At 38.4% G+C, this 22,912-nt stretch overlaps 3 protein-coding genes across 3 annotated transcripts; 1 reads left to right on the top strand and 2 right to left on the bottom strand.

Moving 5' to 3' along the window:
- Positions 1-805: 805 nt before the first annotated feature.
- On the bottom strand, positions 806-6,133 carry LOC111333520 (mediator of RNA polymerase II transcription subunit 21). Its single transcript, XM_088744030.1, has 6 exons — positions 5,936-6,133; positions 5,680-5,761; positions 4,522-4,551; positions 3,242-3,342; positions 2,635-2,710; positions 806-1,631 (listed from the first exon to the last, which is right to left on the bottom strand). Exons 1-6 carry the CDS (start codon positions 6,131-6,133, stop codon positions 1,564-1,566), a joined length of 555 nt encoding a protein of 184 aa, XP_088600156.1. The 3' UTR covers positions 806-1,563.
- Positions 6,067-8,314, top strand: LOC111333526 (large ribosomal subunit protein P2). Its single transcript, XM_022939116.2, has 3 exons — positions 6,067-6,160; positions 7,276-7,434; positions 8,086-8,314. Exons 2-3 carry the CDS (start codon positions 7,276-7,278, stop codon positions 8,272-8,274), a joined length of 348 nt encoding a protein of 115 aa, XP_022794851.2. The 5' UTR covers positions 6,067-6,160; the 3' UTR covers positions 8,275-8,314.
- On the bottom strand, positions 8,174-22,910 carry LOC111333534 (telomerase-binding protein EST1A). Its single transcript, XM_022939123.2, has 18 exons — positions 21,452-22,910; positions 20,990-21,286; positions 20,265-20,410; positions 20,006-20,174; positions 19,861-19,922; positions 19,254-19,402; positions 18,552-18,789; positions 17,401-17,486; positions 16,231-16,334; positions 15,334-15,531; positions 14,892-14,950; positions 13,914-13,947; positions 13,744-13,806; positions 13,108-13,261; positions 12,921-13,011; positions 12,304-12,427; positions 11,454-11,535; positions 8,174-10,147 (listed from the first exon to the last, which is right to left on the bottom strand). The coding sequence occupies exons 1-18, from the start codon at positions 22,868-22,870 to the stop codon at positions 10,017-10,019; spliced, it is 3,606 nt and encodes a 1,201-aa protein (XP_022794858.2). The 5' UTR covers positions 22,871-22,910; the 3' UTR covers positions 8,174-10,016.
- Positions 22,911-22,912: the final 2 nt, after the last annotated feature.

The raw sequence follows: 22,912 nt of genomic DNA, 5'->3' as shown, positions 1-22,912 counted from the left end.
GTAAAGTCCAATTGGTGTCGAAAGTAATCCGGGTCCGCTTTAGTTTTGTACTAAGGGGAGTGCACAGCATTGTTCGAAGTGCAACTCGAACTAGTCTGACTACGAAGGTTACAAATTAACGTTTAATTCACGCGCAGATTTTTTCTCTTGACCGGTGGGTGGTAAATTTTTGCGGGATCTTTTGTCAGTGGTAATCTACATTGGTGGATCGATAAATATCCGATCATTCTACTCAATCTACTGTAAAAGCGGCACTACGTTCATGTTACCCGGTAAGTGTTCACAGGCACGTACGTCACCTCCCTAAATTCTACATTTACGTGCCCCAAAAGCTCCCGTGCGTCACAGAGAAAACTCCATGATGATGTAAAAGCAATTTGGTATAGGATGTCGCTCTTAAGTAACGATTAGTCATGGTCATTCGTTTGTGTTTCGCGTGAGGGCCCGGAAAAGCTTTCTTCTCTGTTGACAGGGCCTACTCTGAGGACTGCAAAGGATGGGGTCCTATTCCCGTTCCACACACGAACTTGAGAAAAATTCACACGCCACGTGTAATTTTAACTGTATATTACGCGTCAGGAAGTTAAAAGGGAAAACTTCAAAATTTACCTTACCTCGCCTTTCTGTAAAATCTACGCGTCACATATTGATTTTAGGCTTATCACGTGTTACGTGAGAACTTTTTGCCACCCTTGAATCAAAATTGATCAAGGTTTGCCTTTTGCGTGAAGGCACGGCGAAGCTTTTGGCCTGTCGACAAGCCCTACTCAGCGTGACAGGGCAAAAACTCAAATAAACCGCCAGATACTGAATGATCATGTTTATTCACTTCATGTTAGCACTAAATTCCGTGATTTCAATAATTGTGCTTTTATCCTTAACCAATTCATTTGCATCTCATATCTTTATCATTAATGTTTATTGATATATCTTTCTGGTTCCTGGCCACCCTTCTTATCATCTAGAACTAGTATCGTTCTCTCTAAAATCCAATACGCATTTTTGCCAGAAATGCTCCCTTGATCCATAGTGCATATTGCGAGGGGGTAATCCACGTTGCACTGTTCCTCGATATTAGGGACTTTAAGCAGTCAGGACGGCAACGCCACAGAAGACGTCGATTAAAAAATGAGTTTCTACTTTTAGTTAGAATTTCGAAAATGGCTGCATGTGTTTACGGTCTCATAGGGCGCCAGACCTCAAACTCAACATAACGCATAAAAGTAGCGTTGAATTCCAAATGTAAATTAAAATAATTTGCCGCCGCGGTTTCGCTTCGCAGACGACGCAAATTTTGGTGATTTTCACGTTGTTTTGCAAAGGACGGCTAAGAAATGTACAAAGTTTTAAAACGCACGTGCTGAGCTACTGTTCTGCCAATTAGATCTATTGTTTTTCCACGTTCTCGTTGCCGTCGCCGTCGTGGTTTGCTTAAATTCCCTAGTGACTAACAGCGACTGTTACGTGCTGGAACATTTTCCGGCCATGGAATTCCTTGACACTATTCGGTCCTCCAATATCTTATAGCCATGAACAACTTCACCAAGAGCAAAGGGCCGAAGATCACTTTGTTTGCAGCCTTGATTCTGCAATTTCAGTCAGGGCTTGCTGGATAAGCTCCAAAAGTTTTTCTTGAGAGAAAAAAAAAAGTGTTTACCCCTGGGAGCAACTAACATCTAATTCCTCCTGTTCAGCAATGTGATTGCCATCGACTTACCAACCACAACATTGACTGGGACTCTACGCAATGCCTAACCTACAGCACTGACTATTTTCAACGACTGACTCTGGAAAGCTGGTTTACTAACTTAGAACAGACTCCCCTAAACAGATGTCAACAACTACCCGCCCCATACAAACGACTCATTCACGACATAAACATCACAAACGACCGAAAAAGAACGACCTAACTTTACCGACAGATCGAAACAGACCAATCACGACCGACGTACGTCACTTGAGTCTTACAGCCAATAACATCACGGCAAAACCAACCGATCATTTCACACGAACTGGAATAAGAACATTCTACTGACAACAATCATTCACTTGACTCTGATGATGACTTCCGCACAGGTTGTCGAAACCGACAACAGTCCTTCTCAGGACTACACTCACCCGGACAATCAGAAGATCGTTATCATACGCTATTTAAAGTTAAAAAACGTGACGCGAAGCTTGCGCGCGTAACTATGTATTTGATGCTCGCGCGAGGTCTTTATAGGCTTCTGGAAGTACGATGTGATCGTTCCCAGCACTCGGATCCAAAGTAGAGTGCCAGGCTTCAAGGAAAAGTCTCTCGTGGTAATTAGTTTCGAAACCAACGACCCCGACGTTTGTGAAATCCGTGTTATGGTCGAAAAGGTGGACATGGCTTGCGACTTTGGAGTTTAAGTCAAAACCTGCAACTACCTTTTTGTGCTCCGCAATTTTGGTCTTTAATGATCTTTCTGTTTGATTTTTAAACACATAAACAATATATTGAAATATTTTCCAAGCCAGTGAATTGGTTGTTCAGTATTAAAAACCATCAAACCATCTAAAAGCCTCTACAGTGCATTTCTGTTGAGATAACCTTTTTTTTTTATAACACCTAATGGAAAGGCCCTCTAATGGACAGGAAAGGCTTCTTACCTCCTCTAGCGACAGCCTCTTCCAGTTTTCTGCCAGCTGCACTACTTTCAGCTTCCAACTTGTGCAAGCTTGCTGCCTGTGTTGTCCGCCATTTTTTTTTGAAGACAAAAAATGAGCAAAAATAAAAAAACAAACAAACAAATGCATCTAAGAGTGGCATAAGTGGTAAAAATTATATCCTTCATCAAACCTTTACACAGCAAACATAACACAGTTTGAGGTTGGGTGTATTACTAAGTACTGTAAAGGAACACCTTTCACTCCCACGATCTCATTACTAACTCTCCTTACAGTCTGCTATACAATTCTCATGTTAGTTTTGAGAATTTGGTATTGGATCAACTAATAATCCCCTAATTGATACTTTTTTTTTAGTCTCATTGCTTGTCTGCTTGATAATGTGTGATATTTGAGAAGAAATTCTGTCATGGGAGTTTAACTAAGGGTTAAGTAACAAAATGTCTGAAGCAAAAAGTTCAAATAACCTTTTCATTTACTGATGCTGACTTCTACTGGTAACAATATTTTTAAGCCACAGCTTGAGGAAGAAGAATGAGTGCACACAAACAAACAAACAAATAAACAAAACAAAATACATCAATCTTACTTGAAGCTCTGGTGAACACTCCTCACTTGGAAGAGACTCAATTAGGAAATCAATGTCTTTAGCAGTTCTTGCAATAAGAGTGGCAAACAAAGCAGCATGTCCTAAAGGCAAATCATTGTCCATTGTTGCAACATCATTCAATCACTAAAAGAAGGTAACTTTGGCTTTTAATGCGGGTACCTTGCTTTTAAGTAGCCTTTGTAGTTGGTGTGTTCCTTTTTTTTTTTTCAGCAAAGTACATTTTGGAAGAGGGGAATGGTCAAAAGTAGAGTTAGTAGGGAAACACACGACAATCCCTAACCGCCTCCCGGTTAGCTCAATGGATAGAGTGCTGGACTGTTGTGCAGGAGGTTGAGGGTTTGAGCCCCGGCCGGACCAACACTCAGGGTCTTGAAATAATCGAGAAGAATTTGCTGCCTCTCTATAACATCAAGAAATGGTTAGATATTCTAGTCTTATCGGATAGGGACGAATAAATGGAGGTCCCATCTCCTGCAAGGGTTGAGGTAGGAGACGTTAATTTCCCACACACGAGATTACTGTGTGATGGATGTCCTCCCCTGGGTGGGTTTACAGAGGGCCACGTGTTAGAAAACTCTTTACTGGGTTAATCATGTATTTACCCTCTTGAAATAAAGAACATTGTATTGTATTGTATTGTATCCCTACCCAGGAGGAATCTTGAAAGATTGTTAAACTTAACCTTTAACAGAATCCAAGATGACTTTTCTTATGATCAAAATGAGTAGCAAAGCAGAGACACTGAATGGTGGGAGACAAAAGATGAATAATTTTGCAAGAAATCTTGACTTTCTGGAAACTCCAATGATTGTCAAACTTAACCTTGAAGGGATGTCAGATGACTTTTCCTAAGATAAAGGTAAAGTCTGTTTACGAGCCTAGTGGCTCATCAGGCCAGTGCTTAACTCCGCTTTCTGTAGCATGAAGTGACTAAGAGTATTTCTACTCCCCCCTGGATGGGATGCTGGTCCATTGCAGGGTTACCCCCCAGCATGAAATTTGCCGATACCCATTTAAACACCTGGGTGAAGAGAGGCACTGTGAGAGTAAAGTGTCTTGCCTAAGAACTCAACACAATGTCCCTGGCCAGGGCTCGAACCCAGACCACTTGATCTGGAGTCGAGTGCACCAACCGTGAGGCCACTGCACCTCCACACTTTTCCTAAGATTGACCACCAAAATCAAATGGAAAAAAATATCAAAAGATCAACTATCGTGTATGGATGTTTAAATCTCAACTTTGCTTCAGTTTAACCAACCTTCTTGAGTCACATCACCACTGTCACCATCTGAAAATAAAATGACAAATAAATATCCATTGCAGAGAGAGTTCATGGTCTGTACTGCAAGTCACTGCCTCAGCTTATTACCTTCCTTACTTCTATGATTTTTTTGTTTTGTTTTGTGTTTGGGTCATAAATCCAAGAGGGATGACAAGAATCTCACTTAAAGTTTAGACTAAAAAGACAAGATAAGAAAGATATAAATGAAATCATAACATGGGATCTGAAAGGTGTGGGATTTGGAATGGCCTCAATGACTAACTAAAATTGTGTAATTTGGTAATATCCACTAAGTTTAAATTGTAAATTGGCCACTGTAAAGAGTTAAAAAAGCTGACGTTTTGAGTGTTAGCCCTTCATCAGTGTGGTGTCCTGTGGACATCCGGGACTATACTCAGTGGTCAGGTGACCGAGAGAGTGTGCGTGTATGTGAGAAAAAGTGGGAGTTCGAAGGGTGACGGTGTGCTGTTCGAGTTATTAACCTTAGTGGCTTCTAGGAATAATACAGTCAGAGCGAATGACGAAGGGCCAACGTTCGAAACACCAGCTTTTTTAACTCTTTACAGCCGCCAATTTACATTTTCAACTTAGCTGAAATTATCAAATTGCCTTGTTACCCCTACTGACGCAGCACTATAGTTTCTTTAGAAACTTACCCCCTTAACTAAAATTGTGGTTCAGCACCCAACACATTTAAATTGTTAACTTAAAGAGGCATGAGATTTAAACTTTAATTGTTAACTTAGAGAGGCATGAGATTTAAATTTTCCTTTGCCGACAAAATTTTCAACAATTAACAACAAATAACAAGAAGTTTTAGCAAAAAAATAGCTTTTAACTTTGGAGGGGAGACACTCGATCTACTGTCTGTCCCCCAAAAAAATACCAACTGAAGCTTGCTTAGTAACAGAGGAATAAAATAAGCCACAAATTTTAGGATCTTTGATAGATTTTAAACCAAACAGGGGTCACACATTGTCCTATTCATAAACCCAATCATTGCTTATGTAAAAATCTCTTTACTAATAATACGTGACAGCTGCAGCATGACTCGTTCTTTGAAATAAAAACGTAATGAATTTTCTGCAATCCCGCGCCTCAATACAATTCTAATTTACAGAAAAGAAAACTTACTTTTTTCAAAACCAGAAAAAACGTTTCCAGGTTGAGCTGTCTGTTGTAATATACCCACACTGTTACAAAATTGATCTGCAAGCTGGAAAACATCGCAAAACAAAATTACCATAAAGCTTGGTTTACTTCGTGGACAGGAATAAAAGCAGCAAAGATGATGATTTTCATTTCACATGACGTACGAAAAACATAATTAGAAAATTTGATGTTACTATAGCTATTTCCACCATGGAAGAATAATCAAAAGGCGAATAACCTGGTTCAATGCATCTTGCAACTGAGTTATTCTGTCCGCCATGTTGAATATCCATGCGACCTGGCAATATGCCCTGCACTCTTCTCTGGTCCACCCCGGAGTGATAACTGTGACATGTGCCCTCGCTCTTTCTCTCTCGTTTGTCCGATTTGACGAACATTCGAAAATTTTGAGAACATTCATTTGTGGCGTGCACATCGTTTCGTGTCTTAGTTGACTTAAAAAGTGAGTAGAAAAGTCCTTAGTCTATAAAGAATAAAGTAGTGAAGACGTTTTGTAGGAAAAAAAAAACTCCAAATATGCGACACATACGTACATCTAGTCGACCACGTTGCATTGTGAAAATCAACGCTTGTATGCTGTGTTCAAAGGTTTACTTTGAGCTTTCATACATTTGTTGTGGCGAGTGGGGGAGATTAGATTTTCTTGATTATGAAAGGACTAATTATATGAGCTCAGGGAGGAGGATCCTTTGGAAGTTAGCCATGCTTCCTTGAAGGTTTCTTCCTCCTAATAAACCATGCTGGGCTGGTTGGTTGGTTGGTTGGAGGAAATCTGCCTTCAGTTCTGAGGGGGAATTTAACCCAACCCCAGTTGAAAGGTGAATAATGCTTTCCACTGGATAAATCTGTATCCAGTGGATTGCATGACCCATTTTGCTAACCCTTATCCTCTGGATAGTGATTTATCTGTCAGATAAGGTTTCTAGCCTTTGAATAACTGGGCCCAGGTTTACGAGCTGAGATTTCTATCCAAAGCTGCACACCCCTTATGTTTCGAGGTGTCCCCTGGTCAATTTGAAGGTCCTCTCAGCCTGGTGCGAGGGCCTGGGTTTAAGATTGAGGGGATTATCTGGTCTGGGTTGGCTGTGGAACCACCTATCTTCAGTACATACCAATGCTGTGTTTAAATGCAGTTAAATGCAACATTAACAACTAAAGGAAGCTGGGTATTCTGTTTTTGTTAGTGATAAGATAGACAGACGTAGCGCTGACCTTTTCCATGAGAGAAGCTTGCAAGGGACCAGTGGTGACAACCCCAATAACGTTTTGGAACTTATTTTTTGGCCCATTCCCACTAAGTAAGAACCTGTCACAGATTACACTGACTAAAAGATGATTTTGAAAGATTGAAAACTGATATCCTTTTCATTTGGAGATATATTCCTTAATTGATAACTAATTCAAAAGAGAAGTGTAACCCTTTGTCCCATGTTATGGTCACTGGGGATGTGTGAAATTTTGACCACATACTGCCAGTCTTCTTCAGGCAATGAGGTTGACTGATAACTAATTATTCATAGCAAACCTTGATGGATTTAACCTATGACTATTTTCCAGATGCGTTACGTGGCCGCTTACCTACTTGCCACCCTTGGAGGGAACAAAAATCCATCTGCATCAGACATCACAGCCATCCTTGGAAGTGTTGGCATTGATGTTGATTCAGATCAACTTGATGTAGTCATGAAGGAGTTGAGTGGAAAGGATATCAATGAGGTAGATTTAAGTGCTTGGCATGCCCATCAATGATATATCCTTGAAAATTCCAATAATTATAAGGGGTGTTTAATTCAAAGGATATAAACCTTTTACCTACTGAATTAGAGGTCCCTTTTTTAAGTTTTGGGTTGGGTATTTTTCCCTCAGATAAGTCAGGTAGAAAAAAAAAAGTTCTATATCTTACAGAATGGGCGTAGAAAACAAGATTAGTCAAATATTTATTACATCACTGGGTTCTAAGAGAGGGGAAGGAATTCATTCCAAACAAAAATTTTTGAAGTTAGAGGGCTGCTGTATAGTGAAATGCGGCTCACTAAATTGACCAATCATTGTGCATGCACCAACTGAGAGATATGATAAATTGGTTAATCACCTTTCTGATGAAGTCTTAACTTAAATTTAAACAATGAGCAAAGAACTGTTTTTTTTTTTTTTTATGTTCGATGAGTGTTTTTTCCGTGTGCAGATAAGTTTGTTCAAATTTAGGAAGACTGACTGACAGACTTTCAAAGCAGCTGCCAAATCCCCAAATTTTTCTGTTAGTGTGAAACAGCTGTTGGCATTTTCAAAACAGGGACAACCATTAGAATTTAGTGACTTTTTTTTCCAAATATGGATGCATCTTAAGACAAATGGTGTCATTTTTAGGTGATTGAAGCAGGCAAATCCAAGCTGGCATCAGTTCCAACAGGTGGTGCTGTGATGGCAGCAGCATCATCAGGTGGGGGCGCTGCTGCTCCTGCTGGTGAGAAGGCTGAGGAGGAAAAGAAAGAAGAGAAGAAGGAAGAGGAGGAAGAAGAATCTGATGATGACATGGGATTTGGCTTGTTTGATTAGGCAATTCTACCTGAATACAAATAAATCTTTGTAGCCTCCAGGATCTGTGTCTGTTTTTTAACCCTGGGTGTAAGTGATACTTACGGTACCTGCCATCAGACATTATGGTGTTATGATTTGAAATAACAAAATCAAATCCTAATTAAAGGTAGCCTGTTTGGCATGTGCTGTATTTTTGTGGGGTTGACTCCCATTAGTGTTAAGTGATTTCCTACTGGGCAGCTGTCAATCACGCTAGATTGCAGAGTAGAGTGATACTGACTTAGTAAAGAGAATTGTCAATGAAAAAGTTCTAGTAGTTTGAAGAACCTTTATTTAACCAGCAATTCAAAAAGGTCACCTAGGAAATGATGCTCAGTTATATGATGACCTTTTTGTAAAATTGGAGCTGGAGTGCAAGTGATGCATGTAGAGTAAATAGGCTGAAATTGGTATGGATAGGAATGCACAAGTTTTTTTTTGGGAGGGGGGTGGGGGAGAGAGAGGTTGTTACTGAGATTTGTGTGATGTTTCCAAAAACTAGTTTCACTTCTCAAATCACATAAACTCTCCCTTTGCTTGACTCTAATTTCACCCTGTGAGCATTGCCATCCAGGGGACAAATGCAGGGTTGTCATGAGAAGCTGGTAGGGAACAGGACTCTGCTTGCTGTGTGACTATTTTGTGCGAGTGACTATTGTGACCTTAGATAGATAAGAAGCATTTTTGAACTGATTCTTTCAGCAATGCCTGTCTTAAAAAGTTACATCTGAATGCTGGAAGTTATTTCTCAAAAGAGTTACGTATCTCAACTTTTCCAGAAGGATGCCCCCGAACTCCCCTCCAGAAGCCAGGGTGCTATGCTTTGCCACATGTCATGCAAGCATAATTCAGTTCACCTCTCAGTAAGTGTGTAAAAAGCACTCTCTGCTATCAAGAAGATAGCATTACCCACTCTTGAAAAAATGGGGCTTGGTGGATTCCAACTGTCTAACTGACTAATGTCACAGACAAGCTGTGACTGAATGAAATTCCTAGGTAATACAGGTGAGCACTAAGAAATCAAATGTAAATTTAACCCTCTGACCCTGAAGAGTGAGGGGCATGTCCTTTCTCAAGGCTGTGGTCTAGCAGTGCCCGGTAGCCCCTGGCGCCTTACTTTTGCTCTTGGGCAACTCAGGAATTTTAGTCTTTCTATATGAAGCATATGCTGGGCACCCTGGATTTCATGGTTTCAAAGCACTGGGCTCCATTCAATTTTCCTTAGAGCACAGCCTTGCTTTCTCCTTACAGTATCACCCCTGAATCAAACATTAAGGTCAGGAGAATAAAGGAAATGATCACCAACTAAAGAAGCTCTTGGTTGTTAGTCAATTTCTCCTTGTCAGAACCTAAGGTAAATAGTAAACAGTGTTGAGATGTGAGTGAGATGTGCCTGTTAAGTGGAAATAGAAATACACCATAACTTACTCACTTTTTTAAAATGATAGTACCCCTTACGATAGGGACACTAGTAGCATTTTATTAGTTCAGAAAGTTTAATATATCAAAACAGTTGTGGAGTGGAGTATATTTAACCATGAATGCTTAGGGGTGGATGAAGAAGTTGTGACAAGCACGTCATTCACCATTGCAGCGTTGGATCCATTAGCATCAGCCAGCTCTCCTCTTAGTAGATCTATATCAGATCCTGATACAATAACTACAGTGAGTCATGAAATCTTTCCTGCTTCAGCCTGAAACAAAACCCCTCTCATTTCTTGTCACAATCGAGCCATTTGTCTGAACTGGGGTATTGTGAGCACAGGGACATTCCTGGTGTAAGCCTTTACTCTCAGGTTCCTGTCGTCTGTAAGCAGTACCACTTTCCTTTGAATGGTTATTGGTTGATTTGCTGTGAAAAATGTAACAAGGTCGTAGTAGTTGCAAGTAGGATAAATATTGTAAGAAATATACAACTTTTTTTAGAGACATGTTTCGGCATGCTTATGCCATCTTCATGAATTAAATCTTCATGATTGAAGATGGCATAAGCACGCCGAAACATGTCTCTAAAAGTAGTTGTATATTTCTTACAAAAAATGTAACAATAATTCAAATCCAACTAGTCCTCTCCAATTTGAGCATAGACCACAAAAAGAATAGGGGTGGTAACTTCTTTCAGATCCTCATTCTTCTTCTCTTATTTAGCTTCAATGTTGGGCAGGATAAAAATAAAATAAATTCATAAATGTTCCCCCACTGATGAATCTTCACAAACTTTGACAACAAGAGAAACAAAATAGGAAACATAATCTACATTGCAACAATGTTTAACTAAGTGTTTTGCTCTGTGATTGGTTTTGAAAACTTATACCAATCTCTCCACCAATCAGAAGGAAAACTAAAACTAATCATGACTAGGTCCATTGCTTTTGCTTGCACTTTAAGCAGTTTGGTTGGTTTTACTTTAAGTTCTTATGGGCTTTTGTAGCTATTTTCTTTTCTACTGATTAGCAGTTGCAATTACTTTGGTTTTGGTTCTAGAACATTCGGTAAAATTGAAAAACAGCTCCCCAAAATATCTGTCAGCCAACTGTTGGCAAACAAAACACAGAAAATACAATGAAAACACAACAGAAACACAATGAAAACACGGGCTCATGCAATTTTGTGAGTCTTTGAAAAAATTTACTCGTATTGCTAAATCTAAGTAACTTAACTCTTCCAATTTCAGCAGAACAAAATGTGTCAGTCAGATACTACACAACAAGTTCAAGTAAATGAAGATTGATGTGGCCAATAATGCCTTGCACTCAAAATTTACCTCTATTGCATGGTGTTTGTCAAAATTCATTTTGAGGTAATTGTGAAAGTTCAAACTTACCAAGATGACAGTCTATTTACTCGTTTCTGAATTTGTTTTCATTATGTCGGCCAATTGTCGGTGAACAGTCGGCCGACAGTTGGCTGACAGATATTTTGGGGAGCTGTTCTTCAATTTTACCGAACATTCAATTGAAAAACACTTTTTTATCAATTCACTTTTATTCAAGATTTTAGCAATTGTATCCCAAAATATGCACCATGTGTTATGTTGAAATTGAAATCCATAGGAAATGCAAGGGAAAAGATTGAAAGCACCATTTTAGTTAAAACACTTTACAACATCATTTCAGCCCTCAATATGCTCTAACATTTTCTGACAAAGAAAATTATACCTGTGGCCAATCGGTTGATAAAGTTCTCTTCACAGTAGTGTAGACAGCAGGAGAGAATGACATCATCATTGCACCCCTTGCCCTGAAACAATCAATACATGTCAGGACCAAAAAGTTTTAGTTAGCATACAAGTAATGAATAAACCAAGAAATGCCCATCTCTGGTACCAGTAAGTGGTGCTAAACTGGGCACCCAAGGGTGTGGCTGGGAGGAGGTATTAGGATACAAGTGTCCCCCCCCCCCCTTTACATCAAAAAAGTGATAATTTACAAAAGATATCATTTCAGGCTGCTTCAAAATGTCAAAAGAGACCTGTGGTAACTTCTCCCCCCTACTCCTTGCTGGAAAGTCCTTCTGAGTCCCAAATACCACAAGGCATGGAGCATGTAAAGATTGTATTAGAAAGACTTGGATTACAAAAACTGTGTGGAAGGTGTTCAAGAACTTGTAATGAAAAACACTTACAGAGACAAGTACTTATAAAAAAAAATAATAATTACTTCAATTTGCTATTGCTGCATAACCTATGGGACCTGGTGACATTCTTTGTCAAATAATCTTGTCCACAATTTGTAGTCATTATAAAGTTTTATAGTTCAAAAGCAGTGTTTTAGAAAACCCTCCCAAAGGATCTCGAGATCAGTTTTTGTTTAGAGCTATTCCAAAGGATCCCAATATTAGATTAATTAATTTATTATTATGATTTTCTAAATTAGGAGCTTCTTCAGATTGTGGTGTTGAAAACATTACATACATCATCTGTGTCTCATGAACACTTAATCAGTTCTCAGTCTGAGCTATCTGTTAATGCAACATATTTATGATACTTGGGATGTGATGAAATGTCACCTTTCTTCCAGAAGGATCCTCACTTCTGAATTGAATTGTATCCAGCTCTGTTCCTTTGCTAGTCACTGTTTTAACCTGAGGATTTCTCTGGCTAAACTCATTCTCAAGAAAATGAATTGCCAATCTATAGACATAAGGAAAAAGATACCATTTACAAAAGTTTCTTCAGAGTTTTGTCTGTTGTTGTTTCCTTTCTTTCTTTATATAAAAGTTTAAAAATAAAAACATAATGTAAATACTAATAGAGTTGTAAATTAAAGCAATTAGGTACTTAAAACTGTCCATCTCTTCAGTCATAAGCATCACAAATAAGCTAAGAGGCTCTGATGCAGAAGTTCCTTGGGTTTGACCCCAAAAAGAATTTGTACAGGAGTCTAGCAAGCATCATGGTAAAGCATCTAACTTATTGCTTCTACAGCATCTTTAAGGAAATGTCAGGTTCCATAAACTTTACACCTATGAGCTACTGACAAAGTGGTGTTTAGTTTCTTTGGGAGAGGTTATCATGAAGTGCTCAGAAAATAAATGAGCAGACATTCTCTCTTTTCTTTCTCAATTATCCATTGGAACCTTTGAAAGAGAGAGAAAGAGAGACTGTGTTGTTAATACATACACACCTGGCATTCTCTAAGACATATTGAGCATGCTGTAAATTGTCGCATTTATCAAGGAGGACATCTTTCTTCAGACCATCAAGCTCGTTAATTACTGCAGAAGACAAAACACAATTAACACACTCAAGGTGACAAAAAATAATGGAGGGATGTAAGAAGAGCGGTTAAGCCAACACTTCAATTCACTTACCAATGAGTGGCACAACCAGAGTGAACTCCTGACTGGCTACAATGGCCTTGACCCCATCCAAATGATCCACAAAGCAGTTAGTGTCTGGTACCAGGTATGTTGGGTAGTTCTCGAACATTAGACGTGGCTTAGAAATGTGTTCCTCTATCACTGCCTACAGTCAGTTGAATGAATCATTGTCAGAAGTACATCACAGCAGATTTAAATCTATGGCTAACCTCCCCCCAATCTAGCACAAATCTGTCAGCAAACTTTGAATGGGGAAGTTTAAATTATTTATACACTAGGAAATTCGGATCAGTGGTCCAATTCTGTGGTGTCTAAATCTGCAAAGACATTCAACTTACCTCACTTCCTCAAATCATCACAATTTTTTTAAGGATACAACGAGAGATTGTAGATTGGTCTGTGTATTCATTAATTCCCTGACTAAATTCTTATATCTTAGGATGAGATGGAACTCTCAGGACACTGTTACAGCAATGATAGGGATGCTAGTTCAACTTGCAAACTTCTTTAATGTATGGAAAGGCTTTGGTATGAACACATACACACAGAGAAAGGCAGTAACAGCTGTAATCTGTGACTTGCTTATAATGAGTTTATGGAACTAAAGATAAACCTTAGGGAACTTACCTTTGCCCTATCTTCTCTTTCTTTGTGAATTTCCACTTGCTTTTTCAAGGCATCTTTTTTGGCCTGAACAAGAGAGCACAAAGATTATAAGGACCTCTCTCACTCTAGAGTACTTATTGGAAAAAAGTGTTATAATTTACTAAATACCAGTAGGTAAAGAAAAGTTTTACCTTGAGTTCCTTCAGGTCCTTCTCCACTTCATCACTGTAAAGCAAAAATTCCAGGAGATTGTGATTTGTCATGTGTCAGTAAGGAAAGTTAATGAAATGCTAAATGAATTAGCATGCACAGTCAATTTGCCCCCAACCTACAACATTGCATGATCTCCAAAGACTTGTTGCCAATCAGCTTAGTAGAAAAAGTGTCACAACACAAAACAAGTGTGTCTTGCACAATGCTATGCGTCTTACACATGAAAGAACACAAACACCTCAGGTATGGTTATTATCAACATCCTGGTTACCAAACAAACAAAATCCAATGAAAATGTAATTTATCAACTGAAGGAAAAGGAGAAAAAAAACACCAAAGGTGATATCAAAGAGGTTTTGGTATTGTAAAACTTTCTCTTAAATTATAATAGTTTCTTTAAATGACAAATAAGCAACTGAAGATAACAAAATTTTGAAAAATTCATGCATATGACAAACAACAAATGCAAAAATTTAGGCCATGTTTTAAAAACACTTCATAAACTGTGTCAAAATGAAAAAAAGCATTGCATTTGTTACAATAAGTAAAAGTGTGCATCATTGTCAACTCATTCAGGTCTGTTTTGATGCACTTAAAAAAAATATTTCACATCACAGCATCTACATATTTCAACTTTCAAGAAAAATTTCACAATTGTAGAAAAAATTATTATAAATGGAGATTGACTACCAACATGCAACAAATGTAATGAGCAACGAGGTGAGTCTTACAACCAATTACAACATGGCTACATTGACCAGTCGATTTAAATGAACCAGACTTAAAACATTTGACTGACAATGACAATAGGTTGTTGAAATGTCAGTCACTGCTACTGACAACAGTCCTTCTCAGGACTACATTCACCTGTATGATCCCACAACACCATCGTGTTGCCTTCTGGTTCAAGCTATTTACTGTAAGGTGTATTTTGTGATGTATAATGACAGTCATACCCTGAGTCTAGCTGTTCTTCTTCACTCTCAATGATAACATCAGCCTCCTCATCTGAGTCCTATATGAAACAAAAATATTTTAATTAGATGTTCAAATTTTTCTTCTGCTAAACCTTACAAAATTGTGTGAGGACATACATATGATTTACTGGTATAGTGCCTGCTCTGGCTGGAAATTTGAATCAGATGGACTGGCTAGATCCAGCCCTAACACAGCCCATTGTGAACACAATCAGTGAGACCACTAGAATTCAAAGCTGACCAAAGGTTTATCACCTCTGAGTCAAACAGTAAGGTCATGAGAGTAGAGGAAATGATCACAAACTTAAGAAGCTCCTGATTATCAGACAAATTCTCCTTGTAAGTACCACAGGAAATGCATGGAGAAATGTATGAAGAATACACATACTGATGTTAGGGTGTAGATGGTTAAGGTACAAACCTCATGTTCATTTTGTGGTGATGTGTCCAAGTGAACCATGACTTGTGACTCCTTTACAGGTGACACTGGTGTACTTTTAATCATTGCTGAAAATTCTCCTTTGTCATTATCAAACTCCAGTGGTGAGTGCTCCAGGGAAACCAAAAATGCAGCAAACTCCTTTAGACGCTGGCAACGCAGGTAATCTTCAGCAAGACTCTGGATAAGACATGAAGCAATTCCAACACTTTGAAAAGAAACTTCTATTTTCTTACAAGAAGAGAAATCTTGCAATAATTTGTTACACAGGCTAAAAAAAGTTTTTCAATGTATTATACTGTAACTCCCATTAGTTCAAAACGGTAACTACCACATCAAATATCTAGGCTAATTGAAGGTTAAATGATAGATATCATTCATAATTTGTTTATGTTCTCACTGGTACTTTTTGTTTTTGGAGAAAAAAATGCATACAAGCAAACTTGGAGTAATATCAACCACTTAGCGCTTCAGTACAAATGTTTCTTCTCCTGAAGGGTACTATGAGGCCTTGGGCAATGCAAGTCCGCAAGAGATCTGTTAGGGGTATAGCACTAATATTATTAGTGCCTGACCCTGGAATTATCTGACTTATCTGAGTCTTCCTGTGTGTGTGTGTGTGTGTGTGTGTGTGTGTGTGTGTGTGTGTGTGGGGGGGGGGTTGGGATGGGGAGGGGAGAAGAGAAAGAGAAGAAATCTGTGTCTTGCTGCACTAATAATGAGGGTGGGTTACCCTAAAAATAAGAGTGTGCCTAACATTGTTTAAACTTTCAACAATTATATTTCACCCTAGAAAGTTCTTTAGGTCTGTTTTTCTTTTTGTATGTAGTTAATCGCAGGAAAACAAACACTTGAGTGATTATTGCAGTTTTACTCTACCTTACTGTTTGCATCTGGGACTCTACACAATGGTCTCACTGCTGAGCTCAATGGCTTAAATCCAGCAAGAAATTCATCCTCGGACAACGTTACCATCTCATTGGCTAACACATGATACAAAGAGATAACCACTATCAATGGTAAAGATTGACTCAGCTTCTCAAACAACCACACATAGACTCAAAGTCAATATGCAAGTCAATGTTGATAAGTGTTAAGGTGTTACAGCCATCCAGAGGGAAATTTCATTTGAAAATTCAAACCAAGGTTGAAAATTTCTAACTGGACAGTTGGTTGTTTATTTACTTTTTGCCTGGTTGTTTGAAGGTTGGATAAATAATTAGATAAATCCCCGTTCACTGGATAGTGCAGTACATTTTGTTAAAACTCATCCACTGGATAGAGATTTATCTCTTGATATCATTCTCCATGCTTCGAACAACCCGGCCTGATGTCTCAGAAGTTTTCAGCAGATTGATAATAGGGACCTTAAGAAACCACAACGGCGACGCCAAGGAAGACTTCGATTAAAAAATGAATTTCTACTCTTAGTTAGAATTTCAAAAATGGCTGCAGGAGCTTACTGTCTCATAGAGCGCCACAGCTCAACTTCAGCATGATGTATAAAGTAGCTGTTGAGTTCCAAATGGAAATTAAAATAATTTGAATATATCAACAAAGTTGAAATGGTAAATTGGCCACTGTTACAGTTATAAAAGCTGATGTTTCGAGCGTTAGCCCTTCGTTTCGAGTGTTAGCCCTTTTGCTTCGACGAAGGGCTAATGCTCAAAACGTCAGCTTTTATAACCATAACGGTGGCCAATTTACCATTTCAACTTTGTTGATACATTCAAATTATTTCGTTACCCCCAACGATGCAGCGCCGAACAGTTTCTTTAACTATCAGCCTTTATTCATTTGGAAATTAAAATAATTTGCCGTCGCAGTTTCGGTTCACAGACGACGCAAATTTTGGCGATTTCACGTTGTTGTTTTGCATAGGACAGCTAAGAAATGTACAAAGTTTCAAAATGCAAGTGCTGAGCTATTGTTCTGCCAATTAGATCTCTTGTTTTTCCACGTCCTCGTTGCCGTCGTCGTCGTGGTTTCTTAAGGTCCCTAATAAGTAAATCAGTGACAACAGTTGTCAAAGCTTGGTTAGTTTCTTACCATCATCATCGTGAAGGTCATCAATATCCACATAGGATATGGCATTTGTGAACTGACTAACTGATTCCCAAAGACTTCTGTGGGTGCTAAAGTAAAACAGAGATGCACTTAAAGTTAGTCCTCTGACTAGCCAACAAATCCAAAAGAAAAAGTGTAAGTATGGCCATTTGCTAGTTGCCTTTAAGTGGTTCTTAGTCTTTCCATCAGATTTTTTATTTAACCTTAACCTCCAATAAGTGATTAAAAAGGAGTTTCCTCCTAGAACATTACTGTATTTTCAAGCAGAAAGGCAAAGAAAAGAATGCAAAATATCAACAAAGGAATATTGTTCAACTTAGCACCAAAATCTCAGAGCTAAAAATTGGAAGAGATGTCTTAAGTGTCAGAATTTGGAGAATTCTACAGCCACAATAGAAAAGTCTACCTTCAGCTTACAGTAATTTTTCATTGGCTTCAACTATTTGTTAATCACCCATATCTCATGAAAAGTTTAGGTGTGTAGTATTGCTGAGTGTTGTATGAGTTGACCTGTTTTTTGATGAGCCCACAGGGTGAGTCAAAATACAATCAACAAGAAAAAGTGCACAGCCATACTACACACCAAAAATTGAGTGACAGCAGGGAACAAAAATGAGAAAATAAGTCATGTTTTTTGATGAATTATGAGTTTCTGGCTCTAAGTCACAAAAATAAAGAAAAAGTTTTTATTGTAGAAGCTTTTTTAATGGTCAATACAGCAGGACTTCAAGCCAAATATTTAACAGTGCAGTCTTCCCACTAAGTCAAGAAGTACATATTATCTACCTTAAGTTTGAAGTATTTCAAGCAAATGAAACCAACCTGTCAAACAGGTTCTTTTTTTTTTTTTTTTTAAAGTACTAACTAACCACCTGCCCAAGTAACAGCAAAATATTATGGGATATTTGTATTTGATTCCCTAATAGTACTCTTCTTAGTGCAGTTGGATAATTAATGGAGAACTATCTCCTGTTACTTTATGTTATTCTCATGCAACTCCATTTCTCAAGGAAAACCTTAGAAATGTATGACAGACATTAAAGAGAATCAACAGCTAGGCCTTGGGAGTAAAAGGGTGAACTTTAACAATCTTCCAACCCAGATCAGTTGGTGCCCTCACACCAACAACTTACCTTATAGAGGACACCTGCCACAGGTCAACATGACAGACCACCCAATCTGCAAACACTTTGACTGAGGGCAAGAACTGATGTAGGGTGTCACTGAGGCCTTCATAGGTGTTTCTTGCTTCAAAGTCTATTTTCAGAAGCAGGGCACAGCAGGCCTTTAGCAACATGATGAACATCTCAACAGCAAGATTCATAGCTTGGTCTTGAGGTGTGCCAACTCTGACGTAAGGTTCTGATACATCTACATACCAAAGAAACATTTTTGTTTTTAATCAAAAGTTTGGTTAGCATGGACTTAAGTCTTAAAAACCTGATGACCTATAACTGCCAGAGTTTCATGGTTTTCATTAAGAACAGAAGAAGCAGGAGAATCATGCAAATTATCATATGATCCCTGCTACCCCTAGCACTCTTTGGATGAAAGACAATAGACAAAAATCCCTGTATGAGGGTCAAACATAATGGCATGAGCAGGGCTAGAAAAAGATGGCCTCTAGTAGATTATCTTGTGATATTTTGCGCTACCCTCAGTAATGGAAGATTATCAAATATTTTCTTGTTCCAGTACTCTCACTCAGACAATAGGTACATTGTAAGAGATTAGCACCCTCAAATTCTACAGCCACAACCTTCAGGCACTTAATGATGAGTCACCTACTGAAACAGCTTTGAGTAACAACAATAAAACTACACTACTACACTAACCTTGGCTTGCAGTGTGTTCAATAGCAAACATGTTGATGGCCATCATCTGCAGAAGGTTAGATCTGCTTATTGCAGAACAAGATGGGTACTCCAGCAAAGTATGGAACTCACCCAAGAGTTGGTACTGTAATGTAGGCAACCTTTCCATACTGTGAGAAAAAAAATGGAGATAAAAAACTTCACTGCTTTACTAACCAAGACAAAGCCTCCTCTACCACCCCTCCCCTCTCCACCCAAAAAGTGTCAGTTCCTCTGATGAAAGTAAAGAGGAAAACCTACTTGAACTGAAAGTAATAAGGGTCACAATCCTTAACTGCTTTGTATCAAACACCCACATGAGTTAGATTCTTTAATCACATTGAGCTTGACTCTTAACACCGTAGCATGAGTTTGTACGTTCTCCGTACTGTTCTCTATACAATTCCCAATTAGGCCCTGATGAGAAATATTTGTTTAACAATCAAAAGCATCATTCTTAAATTGGGTACAATTTCCTTTGTTCTTATGACCTCATTGGGTGATTCTGGGGTGATTATAATAGGAAGAAATTGCATGCTAGTCACTTTTAGGAGTCAAAAGATTAAAAAACAAACTACACGTATCTTACCCAATTCTTGAGTACAAAAGACCATGGGCACAAAGATAGTGGAGCATGAATTTCTTGTTGACCTTGTGGAGAGAAATAAAACAGTTTATCACAATGAAGGTAAAAAGATCTCTTGTTAAAACTGCTATGTTATAAATTATAATACCTCTTGAAGAGAAATCTTTGGTGATTCTTTCACAGGGTCTGAAGAGTGCTCCTCAGTCTGTCCTTCCAGGATGGGTTCTCCTCTTGAATTAACTTCTTGTACTTTACCATGGTCTGTGACCACTACTTTCCTGTATTTTCCTTGGCACATGAAGATCCACATCTCATGCCTACACAAACAAAATTTTGGAATTAGCAAATTATACCTTCTATGAGAATAAAAGAATACAATGAGAGATTAACTTTAAAGGACTTCAAACCTGCCATGAGAAGATTTGTGATCTGATTTGAGCCCAACAACTTTGGCTGCTTCTCCAAACGAGGATCGGCTCTTTTCTCTCTTCTGATGGATTTGCTGCTCTGAAAGAGCCTTCTTTTGATCCTCAGTTCTTTGGATCCTGTCTGCCTACACAGTTATGAAAAATATTCAGTAAAAAAGCATTCACGATGAAATCCTATTTAATCATTGTGAAATTGATTTTGTCCATTCAAACTAATTTAGAGAAATTACCCACACTCTTTACAATCAAGTGGTGTTTGGCTACCTTGCCACAGTCAAACCTTGATTATCTGGACCTTGATTATTACAATTTTTCAATTATTTGGACTTGCTCCTCTAGTCCCATCTTTGTTGGTTAGCTCTTGTAAATTTTTGGAAACACTTTTGGCAAATGTTAACAATTTATGCACAATGATTTGAGAATATGTTTTCATTCATGCATAAATATCGATCCAATCATTATCTTCTCCTTTTAGTTATCCAGTTTCATTTTTGACCCATTGATATTTCATATTTTCAATTATCTGGACCCTCCATTGTCTGAACTTTTCAGTTCAGTCCCCCTCAAGTCTAGAGAATTGAGGTTCAACTGGACCACACCTATTAGCTAACGATAAGCATACCTTTATCCCAAGCAATTAAGTCAGTCACACTGAATTTTGATGTTTCATGAAACCCTTAAATGCAGTGGAATTGCTTACTTACTTTCACTTGTATATCATGAAAAATAGCTGTCAGCTTTTCCCTTGCTGTCAAAATTGGATTACTCACAGCTAGGCTCCTTATGTAGTAATAAACAGAGTCTAGCTTGCGATTGGCAGACACAGCAATAACACCAAGTTGATTGTAAGGTTTACCATTCTTTGGAGCCAGTTTGTTAGCCTTGAGATACCATGATCGGATGGATGCCCAGTTTGGATGGGGCTGAAATTGCACTTGATACCTTTCTATGTCTCCAAGGGAAATCAAAATGTGCTGTGAGCTCATGAGTGCAAGTTTAGCCTGGAACAAATGTTTAGATCATAGCATTAAATAATACAGTAATAAAAACCAGTATTAAATAGTACAGCATTAAAAACCTGCCTTTGTGCAGATGAGCACCCGGCTAAAAAAGGCTAAAAGAAAAAATTAGACCCCCGAAGAGAAAAAATTACCAGAGGTACTTACATTTTTCCCAAGTTTTTCTGCCTTCCTTGGTTGATTGACAATCTCCTGAATTGAGAAATCATGCTCTTTCTGCAACAATTCAAGAAGACTTTTATAAAATGTCTCGGCATCTTTCAAGAATTCCTTCAAACAGTTAGTTATTTCGTCTGGAGAGAGGACATCCGATTTTTCTTCATATCCCAAAAAGAGTTTTCCATATTTCCTCAATGTCTCAATAACTTTATAAAATGCATTCTTCCAAAGGTTTTGATCAACCTCAAGCTGAGTGACCTGGCCAATGTCAAGCATCATAATCCCTTTGTAGGTGTCTTGTATTTCTTTACTAAGGCTACAAATTTTTGCAAAAACTGCCTTGTCAAGTGTCCCACGAGATAATAAATTACTTAGCTGTGCCTCTTTTGGTGACACAGCTCTTTTCAGTCTTTGAGCTTTCTGTTGATTTATGGACTTAAGTGTTTTCTCTGCTTTAGTCTCGTAAACAACCTCATTCTCTATTGAAGTGTTGTGAATGTTCACAGATTCCCCACTGTAAACATTGTTTACTTCGGAGTGTTTGTCTCCAAATTTTCCTATGGTTGTACTAACTTCATTTTGAGGTTCTGTAGTCTTTTCATCTACTGTAATAAACCGAACTTCCTTATTTGGAGAAACTGATTTCTCTGCATGAACAGGACCATAAAGGCCACTACTAATACTACTGCCACCATTCATGCTAGAAGTTCTCTTACAGGGAGGTATATCAGATGTAAAACCTTCCTCTTCACTTGTATTGTGACTATTAATATGGAAACCTTCAGGCAACTTAATTATTCCTCTTGGTTTTTCATCCTTAGGTGAATCTTCTGCAGCATGAGAAGGCTCTTTAGAAAGCTTCAAAACACTACCGGTACTGGTACGAGCTCTCAAATCAAGTTCACATTTTTCACTTTCTTTTTCATTGTCATCAACCTTTTTTGCTGTCCTTGCACTTCCTCGTCGCTTTCTTGTAGCCTTTCCCGTTTCATTCGATTCAGTTCTGTCGCTATTGGTAACGGTACGTTTCTCCCTTAGATAAACATCCTCTGCGTTTGAGGAGGAATCGCGCCGAGATTTGGACGACGGAGATTTTCTTTTATCCTTCTTCCCTTCATTTTTTGCTTTCTTTCTACCTTCGTTATCCTTTTCGTGATTGAATTTGGTTTCTTTTATCCCAAATTCTACTCCCTCTTCGGCTTTTGATGGCAAAGCATTCCTGCTGACGTCAGTTTTCTTTTCGAATTTCTTCGATTTGGAATCCTTTTCTTCAATTTTTGTGTGATTTTTCTTTCTAGAATTCGTTTTTTCGTTCCTTCTGTCTAGTTCGTCAGCATATGCTATCAGTTCGTCGTGTGAAATCCGCAACACAAAGGGTGAGTCCTCCACACTTGAACGGGCCGCCATTTTGGAACAAATCAAGTATCCAGACTCCTAGAGCTTATTAGC

The sequence above is a fragment of the Stylophora pistillata genome, chromosome 13 (genome assembly GCF_964205215.1).
Source record: "Stylophora pistillata chromosome 13, jaStyPist1.2, whole genome shotgun sequence".
NCBI lineage: Eukaryota > Metazoa > Cnidaria > Anthozoa > Scleractinia > Pocilloporidae > Stylophora > Stylophora pistillata.
Note: the sequence above shows the minus strand (reverse complement) of the source record. Positions and strands in the feature narration are given on the sequence as shown.

What these genes read in the sequence shown, in the direction of transcription:
- LOC111333520 (XM_088744030.1), bottom strand. Translation starts at nt 6,133, where the DNA reads ATGTGCACGCCACAAATGAATGTTCTCAAAATTTTCGAATGTTCGTCA. An exon ending in TGCAAGATGCATTGAACCAG is followed by an intron (nt 5,762 to 5,935) that starts GTTATTCGCCTT and finishes GATGTTTTCCAG; the next exon opens with CTTGCAGATCAATTTTGTAA. An exon ending in AGAGGCTGTCGCTAGAGGAG is followed by an intron (nt 1,632 to 2,634) that starts GTAAGAAGCCTT and finishes TTTTCTCTCAAG; the next exon opens with AAAAACTTTTGGAGCTTATC.
- LOC111333526 (XM_022939116.2), top strand. Translation starts at nt 7,276, where the DNA reads ATGCGTTACGTGGCCGCTTACCTACTTGCCACCCTTGGAGGGAACAAA. An exon ending in GTGGAAAGGATATCAATGAG is followed by an intron (nt 7,435 to 8,085) that starts GTAGATTTAAGT and finishes TGTCATTTTTAG; the next exon opens with GTGATTGAAGCAGGCAAATC.
- LOC111333534 (XM_022939123.2), bottom strand. Translation starts at nt 22,870, where the DNA reads ATGGCGGCCCGTTCAAGTGTGGAGGACTCACCCTTTGTGTTGCGGATT. An exon ending in TTCATGATATACAAGTGAAA is followed by an intron (nt 20,411 to 20,989) that starts GTAAGTAAGCAA and finishes ATAACTGTGTAG; the next exon opens with GCAGACAGGATCCAAAGAAC. An exon ending in TGGCAGGTGTCCTCTATAAG is followed by an intron (nt 17,487 to 18,551) that starts GTAAGTTGTTGG and finishes GTTTTACTTTAG; the next exon opens with CACCCACAGAAGTCTTTGGG.